General features: G+C 35.2%; 1 protein-coding gene across 1 annotated transcript in view; it reads left to right on the top strand.

The window, feature by feature from the left end:
• The first annotated feature begins 18,011 nt into the window (after window positions 1–18,011).
• Window positions 18,012–18,557, top strand: part of CNGB3 (cyclic nucleotide gated channel subunit beta 3) — a 154,715-nt gene continuing 154,169 nt past the window's right edge. Inside the window, exon 1 of the mRNA XM_032759995.2 lies at window positions 18,012–18,140. Within this exon, the coding sequence (XP_032615886.1) occupies window positions 18,012–18,140 (129 nt within the window). The remainder of the gene's footprint in view (window positions 18,141–18,557) is intronic.

Here is an 18,557-nt window from a genome sequence, read left to right as displayed (position 1 = left end):
TTGAGACGGAGTCTCGCTGTGTCGCCCAGGCTAGAGTGCAGTGGCATGATCACGACTCACAGCAACTTCTGCCTCCCGGGTTCAAGCTATTCTCCTGCCTCAGCCTCTCAAGTAGCTGGGACTACAGGCACATGCCACCATGCCGGGCTAATGTTTTTGTATTTTTAGTAGAGACTGGGTTTCACCTTGTTAGCCAGGATGGTCTCGATCTCCTGACCTCACGATTCCCCTGCCTCGGCCTCCCAACGTGTTGTGATTACAGTCGTGAGCCACTGCGCCCAGCCTAGATTTCTTTTTTTTTTTTTTTTTTAATGAGAAGAACCAAAAAAGAAAATAGAACAGAGCAAGAGCAATACTAGAATAGATATGGTTGGAAGTTTTCCAGAAATTATGAAAAACACTGTATGAGTTATCTATTGTTGCATAACAAAACATAGTGACTTAAACAGTGAACAATTTACTATTTTACAAAGATAAGATCAGAAAACCAGAGGTGACTTAGCTGTGTTGTTCTAGCTCAGAGCCTGTCATCAGGTTTCAGGCAAGATAGTGGCTAGGGCTGCAGTCACCTGAAGCATGACTGGGCTGCAGGATCTGCTTCCTAGGTCACTCACACGGCTGTTGACAGGAGGTTTCAATTCATCATCACATGGGCCTCTCAAGGGGGCTGCTCACAACATGGCAACAAACTTGCCCAGAGAAAATGATCCAAGAGAGAGCAGCAGTAAGATAAACAGAGGAGCCAAGACCTAATCTCAGAAGTGACTCTGCCATATTCTATTGATTGCCCAAACCAACCCTTGCAAATGTCAGAGGGAAGTGCCTAAAGGTGTGAACTCCAAGAGGCAGGGATCACTGGGAACCATTTGGAGGTTGTCTGTCACAGACACGAAGTCAGAGATTTACAAAGCCCAACAGAACTCAGGATAACCAAATCTAAGGATATGGGAGACTTGAGCAACATGATTAACAAAATTGATCATATATATATAAAATTGTATTCAACAAATAAACATCTGTTTACATAATGTTCGAACACAGCAAAATTCTTATTTATAAATGCAAGTATGAGTGGTAAAACTACAAAGAAAAGTCAGAAAGGGATTATGATAAAAGTCAGGACAGTGGTCACTCCTGGTGGAATGGTGGGGGAGTAGATGATTGTCTGGAAGGGACAAATAAGAGCAAGTTCTTCTGGGGTGTTTTGACATTTATTTGTTGACCTTGTTAGTGGTTTCATAGATCTTTATACTTATTTGTCAGATTGAAAATTTGTTTTATGCACTTAAATATATTACACACATACATATTACAGCTTACATTAAAGAAGACAAAGAAGATTGAGGCTAAGAAATTATAAATGATTTACAAAGATCAGTGGCATTAACTTATTGAACTAGGACCATAACCTACACACTCTAATTCCCAAACTCTCTCCTGTGCTTTTTCCTAAAGTAAAATCGTTAAATTCTTCCCTCTAAAATCAAACTTTTTCTAGCAATCTCTGCCAGTTATTTTGCACAAAGTAGCCAAGTGGAAAACATGCTTAGCTTCCCCTTGTTTTGCTTGAAGGAATTATTGAAATTCATAGTACAACTAAAGCAATTCACTCTAGGCACCAAGGAGAGGACCGTGTGAAGGCAATTACCTGGCCTTTAATACTGGACTGTCGTCCCTCTCATGTATTCATGCCAACTTCCTTCTATTTCCCAGACCTATCTACACTCACAAAGCCAAAGTACCAAATTAAAACAAGATCAAACCAAATAAAAACAAGATCTAACATTCTACCCAACTGAAATACTGATTAAAGTTAGTTTTTAACTACAAATTAATTCCTAACTTAAAGACATACAAACAGTTAAGATAATCTGGCAGCACAAAAATCAGACTGAGGAGCAGAAAATTATTAGAGCAGAAGGTGATAATTTTCTATCTTTCTATAAAGCATAACACTACAATGAAATGAAGCAGGCTGCATGAATAAAGCTGTTGGTCTGATTATACTGAATAATTTTTGTCTTTGGTATATATAATATTAAAAATGGCTATATATGGAATTCTAGCTGAGAATTATTATATGGTTAAATTCAAATCCCGGCTCTCTTCCTTTGTCTCTGTAGATGGTTCTTTCTTTTATTATAACTAGAGTTTTAAATTTTCTTTTATTAGGTCATTTGAATAAAAAACAATCATTGCAGAAGTATAATTAATTAATAACTAGTAATCTTATGTCATCTTAAGGTAATGATGCAGGGATGGCAAATCTGGAGACTGAGGCCACAACTCCTCTCCTTCCATACACAGGACAGTTGTCACTGGTCTATCACATCTCAATGTTCTGATCCAGAGTCCCAAGAATCCATCTGTTAGAGTGAGCACAGGAGTGGACACTCACTGAATGACTATCCAAACAATTTCTTAAAGAATATGCAATGCATAATAATGTGTTGAGATACAGAATGCTACTTTGCTAAAATACTACAGTATAAGAATGTAGAGAAAAAAGCAGAAGCTTTGGAGACTTAAAGTCCTGGGTATGAATCATGGCTCTGTCATTGGCAAACCTCACCTCCTCTTTAAAAGAGGAATGATTATTGTCATCTCATTGAGTTTTTGTAAAAAAAAAACAAAAAAAACAAAAAATACAAAAAACAGAATCTTCTACAGTTTGGGTACATAGTATGGGTTCATTAATGATGACTAGTAATAGTCATCTTACTTACTTACTCTTAATAAGAGTAATCTTATTGTTGTGGAAAGAGCACAAGTTTTGAATCAGACAGGCCTACGTTAAAGTCCTGGCTCTCTTGCGTTGCTGTGATTTTAAATAAGTTATTCACTCACTCCTAGTCTGTTTCATCATAGACAAAATAAAGACAATAATAACTGCCTTCACGGGTTGTTTTGTAAGAATCAGTGCTAATATAGAAAAATTGCCTAGACATTTGTCAAACCTTGCCCGATGATAGCTCTTATGTTTCTTTTAATATTGCTGTCATTATTCTTCCCTCTCTTCCTCCTACATACATATAGACACATACATATATATACACACACACGTATATATACACACATATATATACACATATATATATATATATATATATGAATGGAGAAAATATGTGCCAAACTAAAACTATTGATGGGGTGAGGATGAAGGTGGAAAGAGAGTAGAACTTGAGAGACCTTTCAGTATCTACAATATAGTTCCATATTGTTTGACATTTGTGGCTCTTGGTTTATAGCTAAAATTAAATGCAGTATTATTTACTATGTATAAAGAATTTGTCAAATATTGATTCAACCACAGTAAAATAAAGCTCCAATTGACTGGGATACAGGTATAGTCTTGTAACATCATTTTATAGTTTTCATGTTAGATTTTTTCTCTCTCTAGGAATCTGAATTATACACATGTTATCTGCTAGGTATTGTTGGCAGCCATTTCTGTCATGTATATTGACAAGCAAAATAAAGAAAAATTTACCAGATGAGAATTAGAGAAGACAGAAACCTTTAAGCCACCCAACAGCAAGATAACACTCTCCCTGGGATCCATGAGTCACTCCAATATCCCTTTAATAAATTCCCCTATTTGGTTAATCTAGTTTGAACAGGGATTATCTTACCTGAAATAAAAAGAACCTTAATTAACATGAGAATGGAAAAAGTTTCTAATATGCCCAAAATAGGTTTATCTCCAGTTTGCAAAAATTTTCTGAAAATTTACTCAATCCAGCTAGTCTTCTCTTTTTTTAAGCTGAAACCGTTACAAATTCTACAGCACAGCTTGATGCTATTACTTAGCTACCTCTTTACAAATTACCTTGCCTCCAAGTTCCTATTAAAAAGTGTTTTCAAAAAAAAAAAAAACACCTTTAGGAAAGTAAATATATAAAGTAAATCCTTGAATGGAAATTTTTATATAGGTTACCAAAAAAATTCTATTAAATATTTCCCTTCCCTCCAAAAGATCTTTCTAATTTTGAACATGGTTTGAGCATATGACTTCCTTTGACAAAATGGAATATTAACAAAAGTGCTGTGAAATACATGAAAAGAACTTGGATATAGAGGCTTGATTTCTTGCTGCACATGATACCCTGAGCCTACCATGTAAAAGAACCCAAGCCAGCTGGAGAGTGCCAGGCCACATGAAAGAGAATCAGGAAGCCAGATCAAAAGCCTGACAACTACTGGTCTGTGAGTAGTGTTGCCCTAAATTGACCAGCTGCCAGTCCCAGCTGACCTGCCTGCTGGCCACGAATGCACAAGAGAACCCAGAGATTAGCCAAGCTGGTCCACAGAATTGTTAGATAAATTAAATGATTGTGCTTTTGAGATACTAAGTGTTAAGGTGATTTTTTTAAATAAAGCAATAAATAACCAACTCAGAGATTTAAGCTGTTTCCCTTAATTTGACCAGACAGAAAACAAAGGAAATTTACTCCACAAAAAAACAAATTCTGGAGGATAAACTAAGATTTATACAAATTCAGTTCAGTCTCTTACAATTTATAGTCATCTTTCTCTTGCCTGCAATGCTCCCCTCAATAGACCCATACAACTGAGTTTCTCTCTACTTCCCTTGCCAATATGAAACTTCCACCCAAATTTCTACTCAGTGCTCAAGAATCAGCTCCTGGAAGCCTTCTGAAAACACCATGCAACAAATAAATAACTTGTGCCATATTTTGTGCTAGCCATGTGCAGTATACATACCTCCCTTATAGTTGTAATATAATTATGTACCTATACCTACTCTTTCACTCCCCACCTCCACTGGGATGTGAACTTCTCAAGTCCAGGGCTCTATCTGATTAATCCAGACACAGATTAATGTCTAGCAGTAGAAAGCAATTAAAATAAATACTTTAGTGCTCACAGTACTTTATTGAATTGTAATTAATATGCAATAAAATGCATAAATCTTAAATGTAGACTTCACTATTTTGACATATATAATACACCCATTTTATCATCACTCGGATCAAGATATAGAACATTTCCACCACCCCAGAAAGTTCATTCTTGCTTCTTTCTGCTCAATGTTCCCCCCATAGCCTCAACTCCACTCCATCATGTAAACGCAACCTGTATTCTCATTTTTATCAGGAAAGATGAGCTTTATCTATTCTTTTACTTCATATAAATGAAATCATTAAGAATATATTATTTTGTGTCTGGCTTCTTTCTCACAACAAAATGTCTTAAAGATGTTTTCCTGTTGTTGCATGTATCAGTTGTCTGTTCCTTTTGATTGTTTCAAGATATTTCTTTGTATAAACAGACCACAATTTTAACTATTTTCATGATGATGAACATTTGTATTATTTCCATTTTGGAACTAATTATTTACAAAATCTGCTGTGAACATTACCATACAAGTATTTATGTGGACCTAAGCATTCATTTCTCTTGGGTGTGTTTCTAGGAGTAGAATTGCTAAGCAACAGAATAGACACGTGTTTTACTGTATTAGAAACTGCCAGTCTCCGAAAGTGGCTGTAAGATTTACATTCCCATTTGTATAGCAATTCTGGTGGGTGGTTAGTGATATCTCATGGTTTCAATATGTGTTTGTAGAATAAGCTTGAGCTCCTCTATAATAAATACTAAGCAAATACTTGATGAAAATGATTTTAAAATAATATCCTGATGTATCACAACAACAAAGTTTAACAAGAAAACCTTATTAATCAGTTAGTTATCTACATGCAAATGGACCAGAATAACCTATTTTTAGTGTTCCTGCTATAAGGTGTTCAATATGTGCTAATTTTTTAACCTATTATTCATAATTATGATTAAAATTCTATTATCAAGCATTTTCAAAGTTGTAGATCAATATCACAAACATAGCATTTGATTAAGTATCAAGAGATTTAATTACAGAAGGGGTATACTATAAAGGAGACATGCCTATCTCCTTTATGCAGGGGAAAAGACTACAATTTATATAAGTTGTGAGTTGCCAAAATTTACAGTTAATCAATGCTTAAACTGGCTCTTTAGGAAACATTCTCTAATATCAAGTCCTCTATTTTCCTGCTAGGTCAAGTTTCTCCTTCTAGTGACTCATAAAGTTCTATAAAGTTGAAATTATGTTTCAACTTTAATCCAAATAAAAAATACAGTAAGTATTAAAATGCTAAGAAGAGAAAGTGAGCTCATTGTTATAGATTTCCATAATAATATAAACAAGTTTCCTTCTGGGACACTGCCTAGAGACCAAGGGATGAATGAGTTGATAGTCATAAACCCTTTAGTTACAAGTATCCTGTAAAATCACAAATAGACATAACAGAAACTTTGCATCAATTGAATTACATAATAGGTTATACCCTACAAAAAGTATGAGGTGAATAAATTAGAAAATGTCTTGTAACTTAATTGCAGTAATTGAGCTCAAGTATTATAGGCCTCACAAGAAGAGTCACTTAAAAATTTCTTATAAAGGTTTACTATAACCATCAAAATTCTCTGCATTTATCTCCTTATGTAGGTTTAGTCCACAACCAATAGGAAAAGTGTCAATTATTTTAGAATTATACATAGTTTCAAATGCAGGCTATTTTCACTGAATATTCAGATTAAAGTATGCTTCAGGTTGAAACACATTTGCAAATATTAGGTATAATTAAGTAACTAATTTGGATGCTTTTAAACTACTTTTCATTAATATACTTATTTATTTAACAGGACATATCATTTGCCTACATAGTAAAAGGCACTGACTGCAAGGACTGCAAATGGATGGATGATATTCCCTCCACCTCGATGCTTATATTGTTCATCGGCATGCCTATACCCTCCACTAAACTGTGAGCTCTTGAAAAACAGGGTGTCTCCATGGAATACTATGCAGCCATAAAAAAGAATGAGTTCATTTCCTTTGTAGGGACATGGATGAAGCTGGAAACCATCATCCTCAGCAAACTAACACAGGAACAGAAAACCAGACACCACATGTTCTCACTCATAAGCGGGAGTTGAACAATGACAACACATGGACACAGGGAGGGGAACATCACACACTGGGGTGTGTTGTAGGGGTGGGGGGAAAGGGGAGGGAGAGCATTAGGACAAATACCTAATGCATGCAGGGCTTAAAACCTAGATGAAGGGTTGATAGGTGCAGCAAACCACCATGGCACATGTATACCTATGTAACAAACCTGCACATTCTGCACATGTATCCTGGAACTTAAAGCAAAATTTAAAAAAAAAAGAAAAGTATTACCCAACATAATCAATTTGGAGAAGTAAAGAAAAAGTGAATTTGTAAATTTCTGTACATAATTCTGATTTCTGCCTGTATTTACAGAAAGCCCACGAGGAAAGTTATTATAAATTCCATTATATTTTAAAAGTTAAAAAAAAGAAAAACAGGGTGTCTCAATTTTTATATCTCTGATGCTCAATAGATAGGTTTTCAAAAGCAATAGAGCTTTGACATTAGAGTTCCAGCTTTGCTGTTTATTCACTATGTAACTTTGGGCAAATTACTTAATTCCTTTAAGTTTTAATTTTTATATCTGAATATTGAGGGTAATAAAATCTGAGACGGTATTAAGTGAAATAACATATGTAATGTGTCTGGCCTTCAATATAATTGATGATTATGTTTACTGAATCATTTAATACTGAATAAATGCCTCCATAAATCAACAAAAAAACACAAGAATAATATGTGGCAATACATAATAAATGTCATAGGAGTAACAGAAGCAATGTTTGGAAATTTACTGACCTCCAAACTAAACTGTAGGTATTAGAGAGCCAGTATGGGACCTACCTGAGACTATTTCAAAAACATAATTCACCTTTTTAGAAATATTAATTTGACACAATATATAAAATAGATGATGTCATCCTATAGAAAGAAAGGCTGGTACTTTTTTAAACTGTCATGAAAGACAGGAAAAGACAGAGGATCCATTCCAGATTGAAAGACACTGAAGAGGCACGGCAGGCGAATAAAATAGAGTCAGTACTCTATTTTATTTGAGATACAACACTTCTAGATCCATGGGTTCTGTATCCGCAGATTCAACCAACCACGGATCGAAAATATTCTAAAAGATAAAAATAAAAAATAACAATACAAAAATAAAAATAATACATTTTAAAATGCAGCATAACAACTACTTACATATCATTTACATTGTATTGGGTATTATAAATATTCTAAAGATGATTTAAAGTATATGGAAGAATGTACATACGTTATATGCAAATAATACAGCTTTTATATAAGAAGCTTGAGCATTCATGATTTTAGTATCTGCAGGGGTCCTGGAACCAGTCCCCTGTGGATACCAAGGAACGGAAGAACTTATCTTATATTGGATCCTAGATCAGAAAGGAAAAGGGAACATTTTTGAGACAGTTGGCAAAATCTAAACAAAGTCTGTGGATTGCATGGTAGTGTTATATCAATGTTGATTTCCTGACTTGGGGGTTGAATGATGATTATATCACACTGGAATACTTGAGAGTGATGGGACATCATGTTTGCAACCTGCTCTCAGATGGTTCAGGAAAAGATTGATGATAATTGCTATACAAAAAGAGAGTGAGAGGGAGTACACAAATACAGTAAAATGTAAAATGTTATCAAACTAGAAAATCCTGATGAAGCAGATACTGATTTCTTTGTAGTGTTCTTGCAACTTTCTTGTAAATTTCAAAGGATAGGCATACTTCATTTTATTGTGCTTCACAGATATCGTGTATAAATTGAAGATGTGTTGAGCAAGTCTATGGGCACTGTTTTTCCAACAGCATGTGCTAATTTTGTGTCTCTGTGTCACATTTTGGTAATTCAATATTTCAAACTTTTATTACTATTATATTTGTGATGGTAATCATGATAAGTGATCTTTGATGTAACTAATGTAATTATTTTGGGCTGCCACAAACTATGCCCATATAAGACGGCGAACTTAATTGATAAATGTATGTATTCTGACTGCTCCACCAACCTGCCATTTCCCATCTCTCTCCCTTTCCTCACGCCTCCCTATTCCCTGAGATGCAACCATATTGGTGAATTAATAACCCTGTGATGGCCTCTAAGTATTCAAGTGAATGCAAAGTCACATGTCTCTCACTTAAAATCAAAAGCTAGACATGATTAAGCTCTGTAAGGAAGGCATATAAAAAGCCAAGAAAGGAGGAAAGCTAGGCCTCTTACATCAGTTTGACAAGCTCTGAATGCAAAAGAAAAATTATGGAAGGAAATTAAAAGTGCACTCTATGAACACACAGATGATAAGAAAGCAAAACAGCCTTACTCCTGATATGAAAAAAGTTTCAGTGGTCTGAATACGTCAAACCAGTCCCAGCATTCCCTTAAACCAAACTCTAGTACAGATTAAAGCCCTAACTCTCCTCAATGCAATGAAGGCTGAGAGAGGTGAAGAAGCTGCAGAAGAAAAGTTTGAAGCTAGCAGAACTTGGTTCATATGGTTTAAGGAAAAAAAGCCATCTCCATACCATAAAAACGCAAGGTTTAGCCACAACTGCTGATGTAGAAGCTGCATCATGTTATCCAGAAGATCTAGCCGAGATCACTGATGAAATTGGCCACACTAAACAACAGATTTTCAGTGGTGACAAAACAGCCTTCTATTGGAAGAAGATGCCATCTAGGACTTTCATAGATAAAGAGAAGAAATCAATGCCTGGCTTCAAAGTTTCAAAAAACAGACTGACTCTCTTGTTAAGGGCCAATACTGCTGGTAACTTTATGTTGAGGCCAGTGCTCATTCACCACTCCAAAAATCCTAGAGCCCTTAAGAAATATGTTAAATCTACTCTGCCTGTGATCTACAAATGGAACAACAAAGCCTTGATGACAGCACATCTGTTTACAGCATGGTTTCCTGAATATTTGAAGCCTACATTGAGACCTACTGACCACACACACACAAAAAAAGAGATCTCTTTCAAAATATTACTGCTCACTGACAATGCACCTGGTCGCTTAAGAGCTCTGATAGAGCTGTACAAAGACATGAATATTGTTTTCATGCCTCCTAACACAGCAGCCATTCTGCAGTCCATGCGTAGATCAAGGAGTAATTTCAGCATTCAGGTCTTATTATTTAAGAAACACATTTATAAGGCTATAGCTGCCATAGATAGTGATTCCTCTGATGGATCTAAGCGAAGTAAATTGGAAATCTTCTGGAAAGGATTCACCATTCTGAATGTCAATAAGAACATGAGAGGTCAAAATATCAACATAATAGGAATTTGAAAGAAGTTGATCCCAGCCGTCACGGGTGACTGAGAAATTCAAGACTCAGTGGAGGAAATAAGAGCAGATGGGGTGGAATTAGCAAGAGAACTAGAATTAGAAGTGGGGCCTGAAGATGTTACTGAATTGCTGCAATCTCATGATAACATTTGAACAGATAAGGAGTTGCTTCTTATAGATGAGAAAATAATAATAATAATAATAATGGTTACTTGAGATGGAAACTATTCCTGGTGAAGATGCTGTGGATATTGTTGAAATGACAACAAAGGGTTAAGAATATGATACAAATTTATTTGATAAAGCAGCAGCAGGGTGTGAAAGGATTGACTCCAATTTTGAAAGAAGTTCTAATATGAAGTAAAATGCTATCAAACAGCATTGCATGCTACAGAAAAATCTTTTGTGGAAGAAAGAGTCAGTTGATGAGGAAAACCCCACTGCTATCTTATTTTAAGAAATTGCCACATCCCCCCAACCTTCAGCAACAGCTGCCCTGGTCAGTCAGCAGCCATCAACATTAAGGCTGCTCTCTACCAGCAAGACTCTAGCAGCAAAAAGATTATGACTTACGGAAGGCTCAGTGAATGCTAACATTTTTTTATCAACAGTTGTTGTTGTTGTTTTGTTTTGTTTTGTTTTGAGACGGAGTCTCGTTCTGTCGCCCAGGCTGGAGTGCGGTGGCGAGATCTTGGAGTGTGGTGGGGCGATCTCTGCTCACTGCAACCTCCGCCTCCCAGGTTCAAGCGATTCTCCTGCCTCAGCCTCTGGAGTAGCTGGGACTACAGGCGCATGCCACCATGCCCAGCTAATTTTTTGTATTTTTAGTAGAGACGGGGTCAATGAAGTATTTTTTTTTAACTAAAATATGTACATTGGTTTTTTAGACGTAATGCCATTGCACACTAACTAGACTACAGTATAGTGTAAACATAACTTTGATATGCACTGGGACTAAAAAACTCATGTGACTCACTTTTTTGCCATGTTTTCCTTATTGTGGTGGTCTGGAACTGAACCTAAAGTATCTCTGAGGCACGCTTGCAATTTTTTTTTTTATTTCTAACAAGTGCATCAGTAGATTCAACCTGAGAGACATTTATACATCAATTTCAAGACTTGTACTCAATGAAACCAGTGACTTCCTCGCCGTTACAGAAAAATATGGACAACGTTGCTCAAACAAGTGCTCTGCTGGATTCCTCATTGCCTCTCAGGGGTGGGCTTCTACCTCTTCCCACACATATGGGCTAGCCATCTGGATTCCATATGCATTTCTCAGGCTTCCTCTGGCCAACCCAGAAGTTATTACAATAGTGCAGCATTCTCTAGGTGTTTAAATATGGTGGTGAAAATGGATATAAAGAAGAAGGGATAACGAGCTGAAGTTTTGCAAAGGAAGGATCAAAGAAACAAGTACCAAATTCATATAATAAAGATAAGGGAGAGAATTAAAGGAATGACCATGTCATGGACAAAAAAGAAAGTCAGAAGAAGCTGCTAGATTGGTAGTAAGGAAGATGAATTTATTTTTAAATAAGTTGATTGTGAAGTGATTACAAGACATTCTGAATTAAATTTCCAGTAGGAACCATAAGGCTGAAACCCAAGGATAAAATAGATTCTGACTTCTTAACAAAGAACTAATAATCACTCTCGAAATCTTTAAATTGCTAAATATTATATTCATCTCTCAAATTTAAGGCACCAATAAAGTTTTACCATTGGTAAATTTGAAATTTCAAATTGTCAAAAAGGAATAACATCTTTGTGTTGGGTCAAGGATTAACATATATTAACATCTATTGGCTTTTATTACTGAGGTAACCAACAGCTATTATTCATAAACCAACAACCACTTTCAATAACAGATGGATGTATTTTTTGTTAGAACTAAGAATATTCTGGTATAACTCAGAAATTCCCACAACATTAGATTCAGATCACTGATAAATTTAGAATACAGAAAAAAATGCAGTTAAAAGCAGCTTAGCTAGAAAGCTAATTGTATATAGGCAATCTTCTTTGCAAATGGCACGATTAATCTCCTTACATAACAGTAGATCATGATGTTCAATTAGCTGAAGTGCTTTCAGTTAGTTCACTAAATGATAAAAAATAAATAAATAAGCAATGATAGTCCATAATTGGAACCAAGTACTGAAACAGGCTAATCAACTTTGTTAAAAAAAATGTAAAAGAATGAGGAAATTTCATAGCTACCCCATCCATATTCACAGAACAAATTCATCACGACCTGATTACTGTTTATAAAATACTAACATAAGGATTTTTTTCAAAACATTTATTCTATTAGTCACAGACTAAACCAATATAGCATTCATTAGTCACAGATGCCACTAGTTATTAACAATTTCCTGAAGGCATTTTTACCCTTAATATCTGTTACATTCACTGCTCATGAATTTTAATTATAAGTTAAAAGCAATGCAAATATTATAATCAAAGAAACAGCATTTCTACCTATTGAAATACTATATTTAAAATCACTTTGGTTACAGAAATTTTTAAGGTGCATTATCTAGTCATATTATACCTGCAGATGACTGAAAAAAATCTAAATACTCTAAATTTGTCATCACATAAAATCACACTGGCAAATATTTCTAAATAATGCTATACATATTTTATGAGGGAAAACTTCCTCTAAGTATCAGTTGCTATAATTCTACTTTGTAAGATCATTAGTCAATGTCATCAACTCAAGAAAAATAAATATATTCAGAAATGTTCTTTGAATATTTATTTTTTGAATGCAAAGTTAACGTTTTCCTAATCCTACAATAATTAAAAGAACATAAAATCAGTGCCATCAGTTTCTTTTGAGACTGATATGGTCTACATAGTATATATAAAGAAAACTGTATATATTTCATATTTATTGTTAATATTCAACAGTAGTTTAACAAGTCTTTGTTATGTATCTATTATATTAAGGGCACTGTGCTGCTCACATAAACTGCTGACTATTGTAATACCTTAATTCACTGGATGCTGTTTCTGATGTCTGGACCTTTCAACATCTGCCTGGAATATCTCTGATCTTTCAAAACCTGTCGTGAGCATTAGCTCCTCCACGGAGCTTTACTCCCCATTTTACAGCCCATTCACACAAAGGCAGACTTGGTCACCTGCTCTTCTCTGCTTAGGTGGCATGGCTCACACACTGCCATTATGGAAAGTGTCTTGTGATTGTCTATAAACCTTCCATCTTTCCATCTCAAAAGGTGAGTGTGCGCAGGCAGATGCCATATTTTGGTCATCTCTGCATATCCCACAGCAGCTAGCTGAGCACCTGACACACACTAAGAACACAAATGTTCACTGCTCAATAGAATTATATGCTTTAATATACAGAGTATTTTAAATTTTACTGCTTCAGAAAACACAATTTGTTTTATTCAATTTGGCAAATATTTATTGAGAATTTAACTTACAGCAGGTAATTTTTATCTGTCATCTTATTCATTGGCCTGTGTAATCTAGCTTGTTATTCCAGCTTCCATTTTGCAGACGAGCGCCTAAACCTTGTTCACAGGTAACCAGACATTGCTAGTAACTTTTTTCTCTAAAGTCTTATATTTTTTAAAAAATGCTCATAATTTACTCACCTGTTTTCCTGCCTTATTAAGTATATTCAGCGTAGTTAATTTTTCAGGACTTGGTCAGTGTTCAGGTTTGTTACCAGGTTATTATCTTCTCCTAAAAATACACAGCCCCTAACCTGAGATGGGGGAAGACTTCTGGGAGTTTCCCTTCAATTACTGTTTTAGGTTATCTACTGTAAACCAGCTAATCCCTTTATACTCAGTGGTTGCTCTTCCCTTATTGAAATAATATTCAGACTACTTGAACTTAATTCAGAAAGATCTTGGAAAATTGCCTAAATGTTTCTTTCTAGTAGATATGGGGAAAATATAACCTTAGTTGGTTTTATAACCTTAATTTGTTTCCAATAATTTGCCAGAAAAAAACAAGTTTTCAACCCATGACCCCGTCCAGAAGCAGAGGAGACTGTGATTTGAGAATTACCAGAAGAAAGTCCTCCTCCTTCAAAATTTTGCAGACATCCCCCAGTGGGAATGTCTGAAATTCCATCATTAAAGATTCCCTCAAAGAAAGATAGCATTTCCCAAACCTGACTCCTATTAAGTGAAAACTTTATTACAGATCCTATCTGAATAATTCATAAGAATAATACTTAAATATGTTCAAACCTGAAACTAGATATAATCTTCATTTGCTTATAATTTTTATAGAACCATAAAGCTAAAACTTATTTGAAAATTTAACATAAAACTTAAAAATCAATAAGATTAAAACAATGTCTATATGATGGCTGATGCTCTGCTGAAAATAAAATTACTAGTCACAACAAGAATATGGAACTGTTTGCTAATGATGATAATCTTTTTATTTTAGCATAGCTTTATTACCATCTAATTTGTATTTTATATGCTATATTCCTATGTGTCATTTGTATACCATCTGTGGTATCTAAGACACCATTTGTTGTAAAACATACCATTATTTTATGCATGCTTCTCTCAGCCTATCCCAACTTCAGCCAGCAATGGCTACTAATAAAAAACAATGCGGCTATAACATTTGCATTCGTCCAGGGAGATTTTTTCCACTTCTTCTTACATACTGCATCTACCACAGAGAATCTCTTCACTGTTAATCTAGAACTAAGACATGGTCTATACCATCTTCTTCCTGTTATTTATTCAACAAACATTCATGGAGTACCTAGAATATGTCAAGCACTGAGCTGGGCACAGGAATCTGAAGGTGGCCAAAGCATAGTCTCTGCCTGCAGGAGCTTATGCTCTAATAGAGAAAATAGACCTGGACATGACTGTAAAATGAGAAGTGATAAGGTAGAGATCTCCGTATGGCATAGATACAATTGCAACAAAAAGACAGGATTATAGGTATAGCTGTCCATGGTAGAAGAGAGGACAGGTAGGAGAAGGAAACACCAAGCTTAAGCTAGATAGACAAGAAGTGGAACAGCGTTGCAGGCAGGGGAACAGTACACATGAGCAAAGACATGGGTACAGGCAAGAAAAAGGAGAGGAGTTCAAGCTATTTTAAATTATTGATTATGGCAAGAGCCAAAAGAGAGGTCAGGGTTACAGATTAAACCGGAGTTAGGCAAAGGTCAATGATACAAGGCCGGGAATGTCCTGGTAAGGAGTTTATACATTTATGCCATAGAGAAGGAGGAGTGGCTGAGGGGCTTCAGTTAGACAAACAGTCAGTTATATTGAAGAAAAATTGTTTTTATTCCCATTGTCATACACTACCTTAGCAATATGGCAACTTGGTACAAAAAAAATAAATAAATTGTTATTGGTGAAATTCTAGTAAGCCATTTCACCCAGAATAAGCAACCCTCCTTCTTCCCTTATCTTCTTGCTGATTAGAATAGCTCCTCTGCAGAAGACCACAAATCACAGAATTTAAAATCAGAAGAAAACAAACATTATTTTTTCCCAACCTAGTTATTTCCAGGTTAAGGCAAGAGATTTACCTTAGTTCACAGAGCTACTAAAGTGAAAAAGAATGATCCAAAATTCATGTCCTTCATTCCAGAATTCTTTCTAGTTGTCCATTTTCCAAACTTTGAGACCTCTGATCTAGACAAAATAAAAGTAGTCATTTATAATTTTAAAGCCCATGTTAATGCCACTCTATTGTCAAAAATAGGTTGTTGGAGGTATTTTAAATCATTTTAAAGGTGCTTGAATTATTTAATAATACCTCTATCCCATTTATTCTGACCTGTGATAAATCTAAAGGGTTGAATTGTCAAAACAGACTACCCAGAATCACAGATCTTACATAGCACCAAACTTTATTAATGATTCATTGGCTACAAGCTGCCATCAGGAGTAAACAAAACATTCATTTTGGGAAAAACCCCAAATCGTCAGACACAGCATCCAAACAAAACAGACCATTTTCTCCTGCAGTAGGCACATTTTGGTTTTGCATTTACAAGTAATTTTTGAGCATTGTCTGCAAAAACGTTTCTCACAAAAGGAAGGCAGTTTGGTTTGGGGACATCTTCGTTCCACATTCTCTTACAGAGCTTACATAGCACCTCTCTCTCCATTCTCCAGCCAGCCTGCTAAATTCCAGGCTTATTTACAATAAGCAATCTAGACAGACCAGAAATGTCCTGCTAAAAAAATTTCATAAATAGGGACTCCCTGGTATCTTTGCACTGATAAATACTATGAGATTTATAAGAAAGTCTGGTGAGGTCATTTTTACCTCTGCAGGTCTTAGGAAGGGAAAAAATTAGTCACAGGCTGGCTGTTAACACCTTCCCTTCTTTTGGCTTAGCTTCTATGCTTATATCCGAACTTCAAAATGTAATCAATTATAGGATTACAGGATTATCTGAAAAGTTCCTAAAATGGCCCTATACATATTCTATAATCTATTCAGAATTATTTCTGAAGCAATAATGGAACCAAAACACCCCCTACCATTTTTTAACAAAAATAAATAGCTTTGTGTTTCCAGGCCATATAAGTCAAATCATGTATTCAATTATGTTATTTATTAGGTAAGTTTATTTTTGATAAAATGGTTGAATCTAAAATTAAAACTTCTAATTTATTTTAAAAATCCATAAGGGAACTGCAATTTTGGTAATATGAAATCTAAATTAAAATGCTTTCTTCATAAATACTTAAAGGCAAATTTTTTCTGTATTAACTGTAATAAACCTATCTTAAAATACATAACTAGTATCTCAAGGAAATTTCCAGATTGCAAAAATACAGAGGGCAAGAAGTATTTGATGGGTTGACTTAGGCTGCCCTGGGTGTGGGTGTGTGCCTTGTTTTTTGCATAAAGGCTTTTGTTTTCATTTGAAACTGCAGAAGATAAGCACTCTCATTAAAAACAAAAACAAAAACAGAACCCCTTTAAAAAAAAAACATGCATTTTTGGTGCACTAAAAATCTCATCCAACAGCACAGAACATCAACTTTGTCTGGGCTCTGGGTAGAGGGGGAAAAAAGTTCTCTTTAACAAATCTTAGTCTTGTACCTATGCCTCACACAGGTTTGGGGTCAAAATTTACACACACACACACACACACACACACACACACACAGGCAGAGTAGAATAAGCAGATTTTTTTTTTGTTTAGCCATGTGGAAATCAACCACCAGAAGAACAGAAAAAGAAAGCTTAAAAATAGTGGCCTAACATTGCAGCACCAGAGAAGGGGATTTTGAGGAGTGAATGAGTTGTTTCAAATCACAAGCCTTCATGGATGTTTTATTTTTTTAATCATTTCCATATTACTTTGCATAAAGTTAGATAGATAAAGATAAGTAGGTGGGTAATTAGAAGAAAAAAAAAGAAAGAAACCAATGTGTTGTGTGATCACATTTAAACCATTCAAATCAAATATGAAGCTGTGTTTAATCCTCTACTTCTAAATTATTCACGAGATCATTTTGACTCCCTAAAGTTCATAAACAGGATGCAAATCACCCAAGCTGAAGTAATTTGCTGCTTTTAAGCCAAAGCCCTGACTAGCTAAGGAGTTGCCTGTAGGAATTAACCAGAACAAAATCCTGATTAAACAACTAATTGGCTTGTGTACTAAAGAAAAGGAAAACAAAGTACATTTCTTTACCTTCAGGCACAGTCATAAATACAGAGGGTTTTCAGAACCACCTCAGAGAAGATGCTTAAATCACTGACAAAAGTCAACAAGGTGAAGCCTATAGGAGAGAACAATGAGAATGAACAAAGTTCTCATCGGAATGAAGAAGGCTCTCATCCAAGTAATCAGTCTCAGCAAACCACAGCACAGGTATGTCCTCTACATTCCTATGCAAGCCTTGATTTTCATCATTTCTTATCTGGTAATAGCATTTAATCACTGCTACGATATATGATTGTTCAGTAGTTTTACCTGGCACCATCTGGTACATGTACTGTGTCGGGCTTATCTTCATTAATTCATATATTCTGTACATATTTGTTCATAAAAAGAATAATAAATGTTTAGGAGACTATACTAGGATTTGGAAAAGCCAAGTAAGACTTCTCATTGCTGATTTTTGCTTCTACCATCATCCAAAATGAAATCATTTCTCAAATATTAAATTGGTTACTTGACTGAGTTTCAACAAAGAACATGAAGTATCCTGGTCTTCATAAACCACATGTTAACAATAAATTCTCTAGAGCAATAGGAAACCTATTGGCTCTCAATTGAGAGCGATTT

The sequence above is a fragment of the Hylobates moloch genome, unplaced genomic scaffold (genome assembly GCF_009828535.3).
Source record: "Hylobates moloch isolate HMO894 unplaced genomic scaffold, HMol_V3 SCAFFOLD_9, whole genome shotgun sequence".
NCBI classification, from domain to species: Eukaryota; Metazoa; Chordata; class Mammalia; order Primates; family Hylobatidae; genus Hylobates; species Hylobates moloch.
The sequence above is the reverse complement of the archived record's forward strand: the minus strand, read 5'-3'. Positions and strand labels throughout refer to the sequence as shown.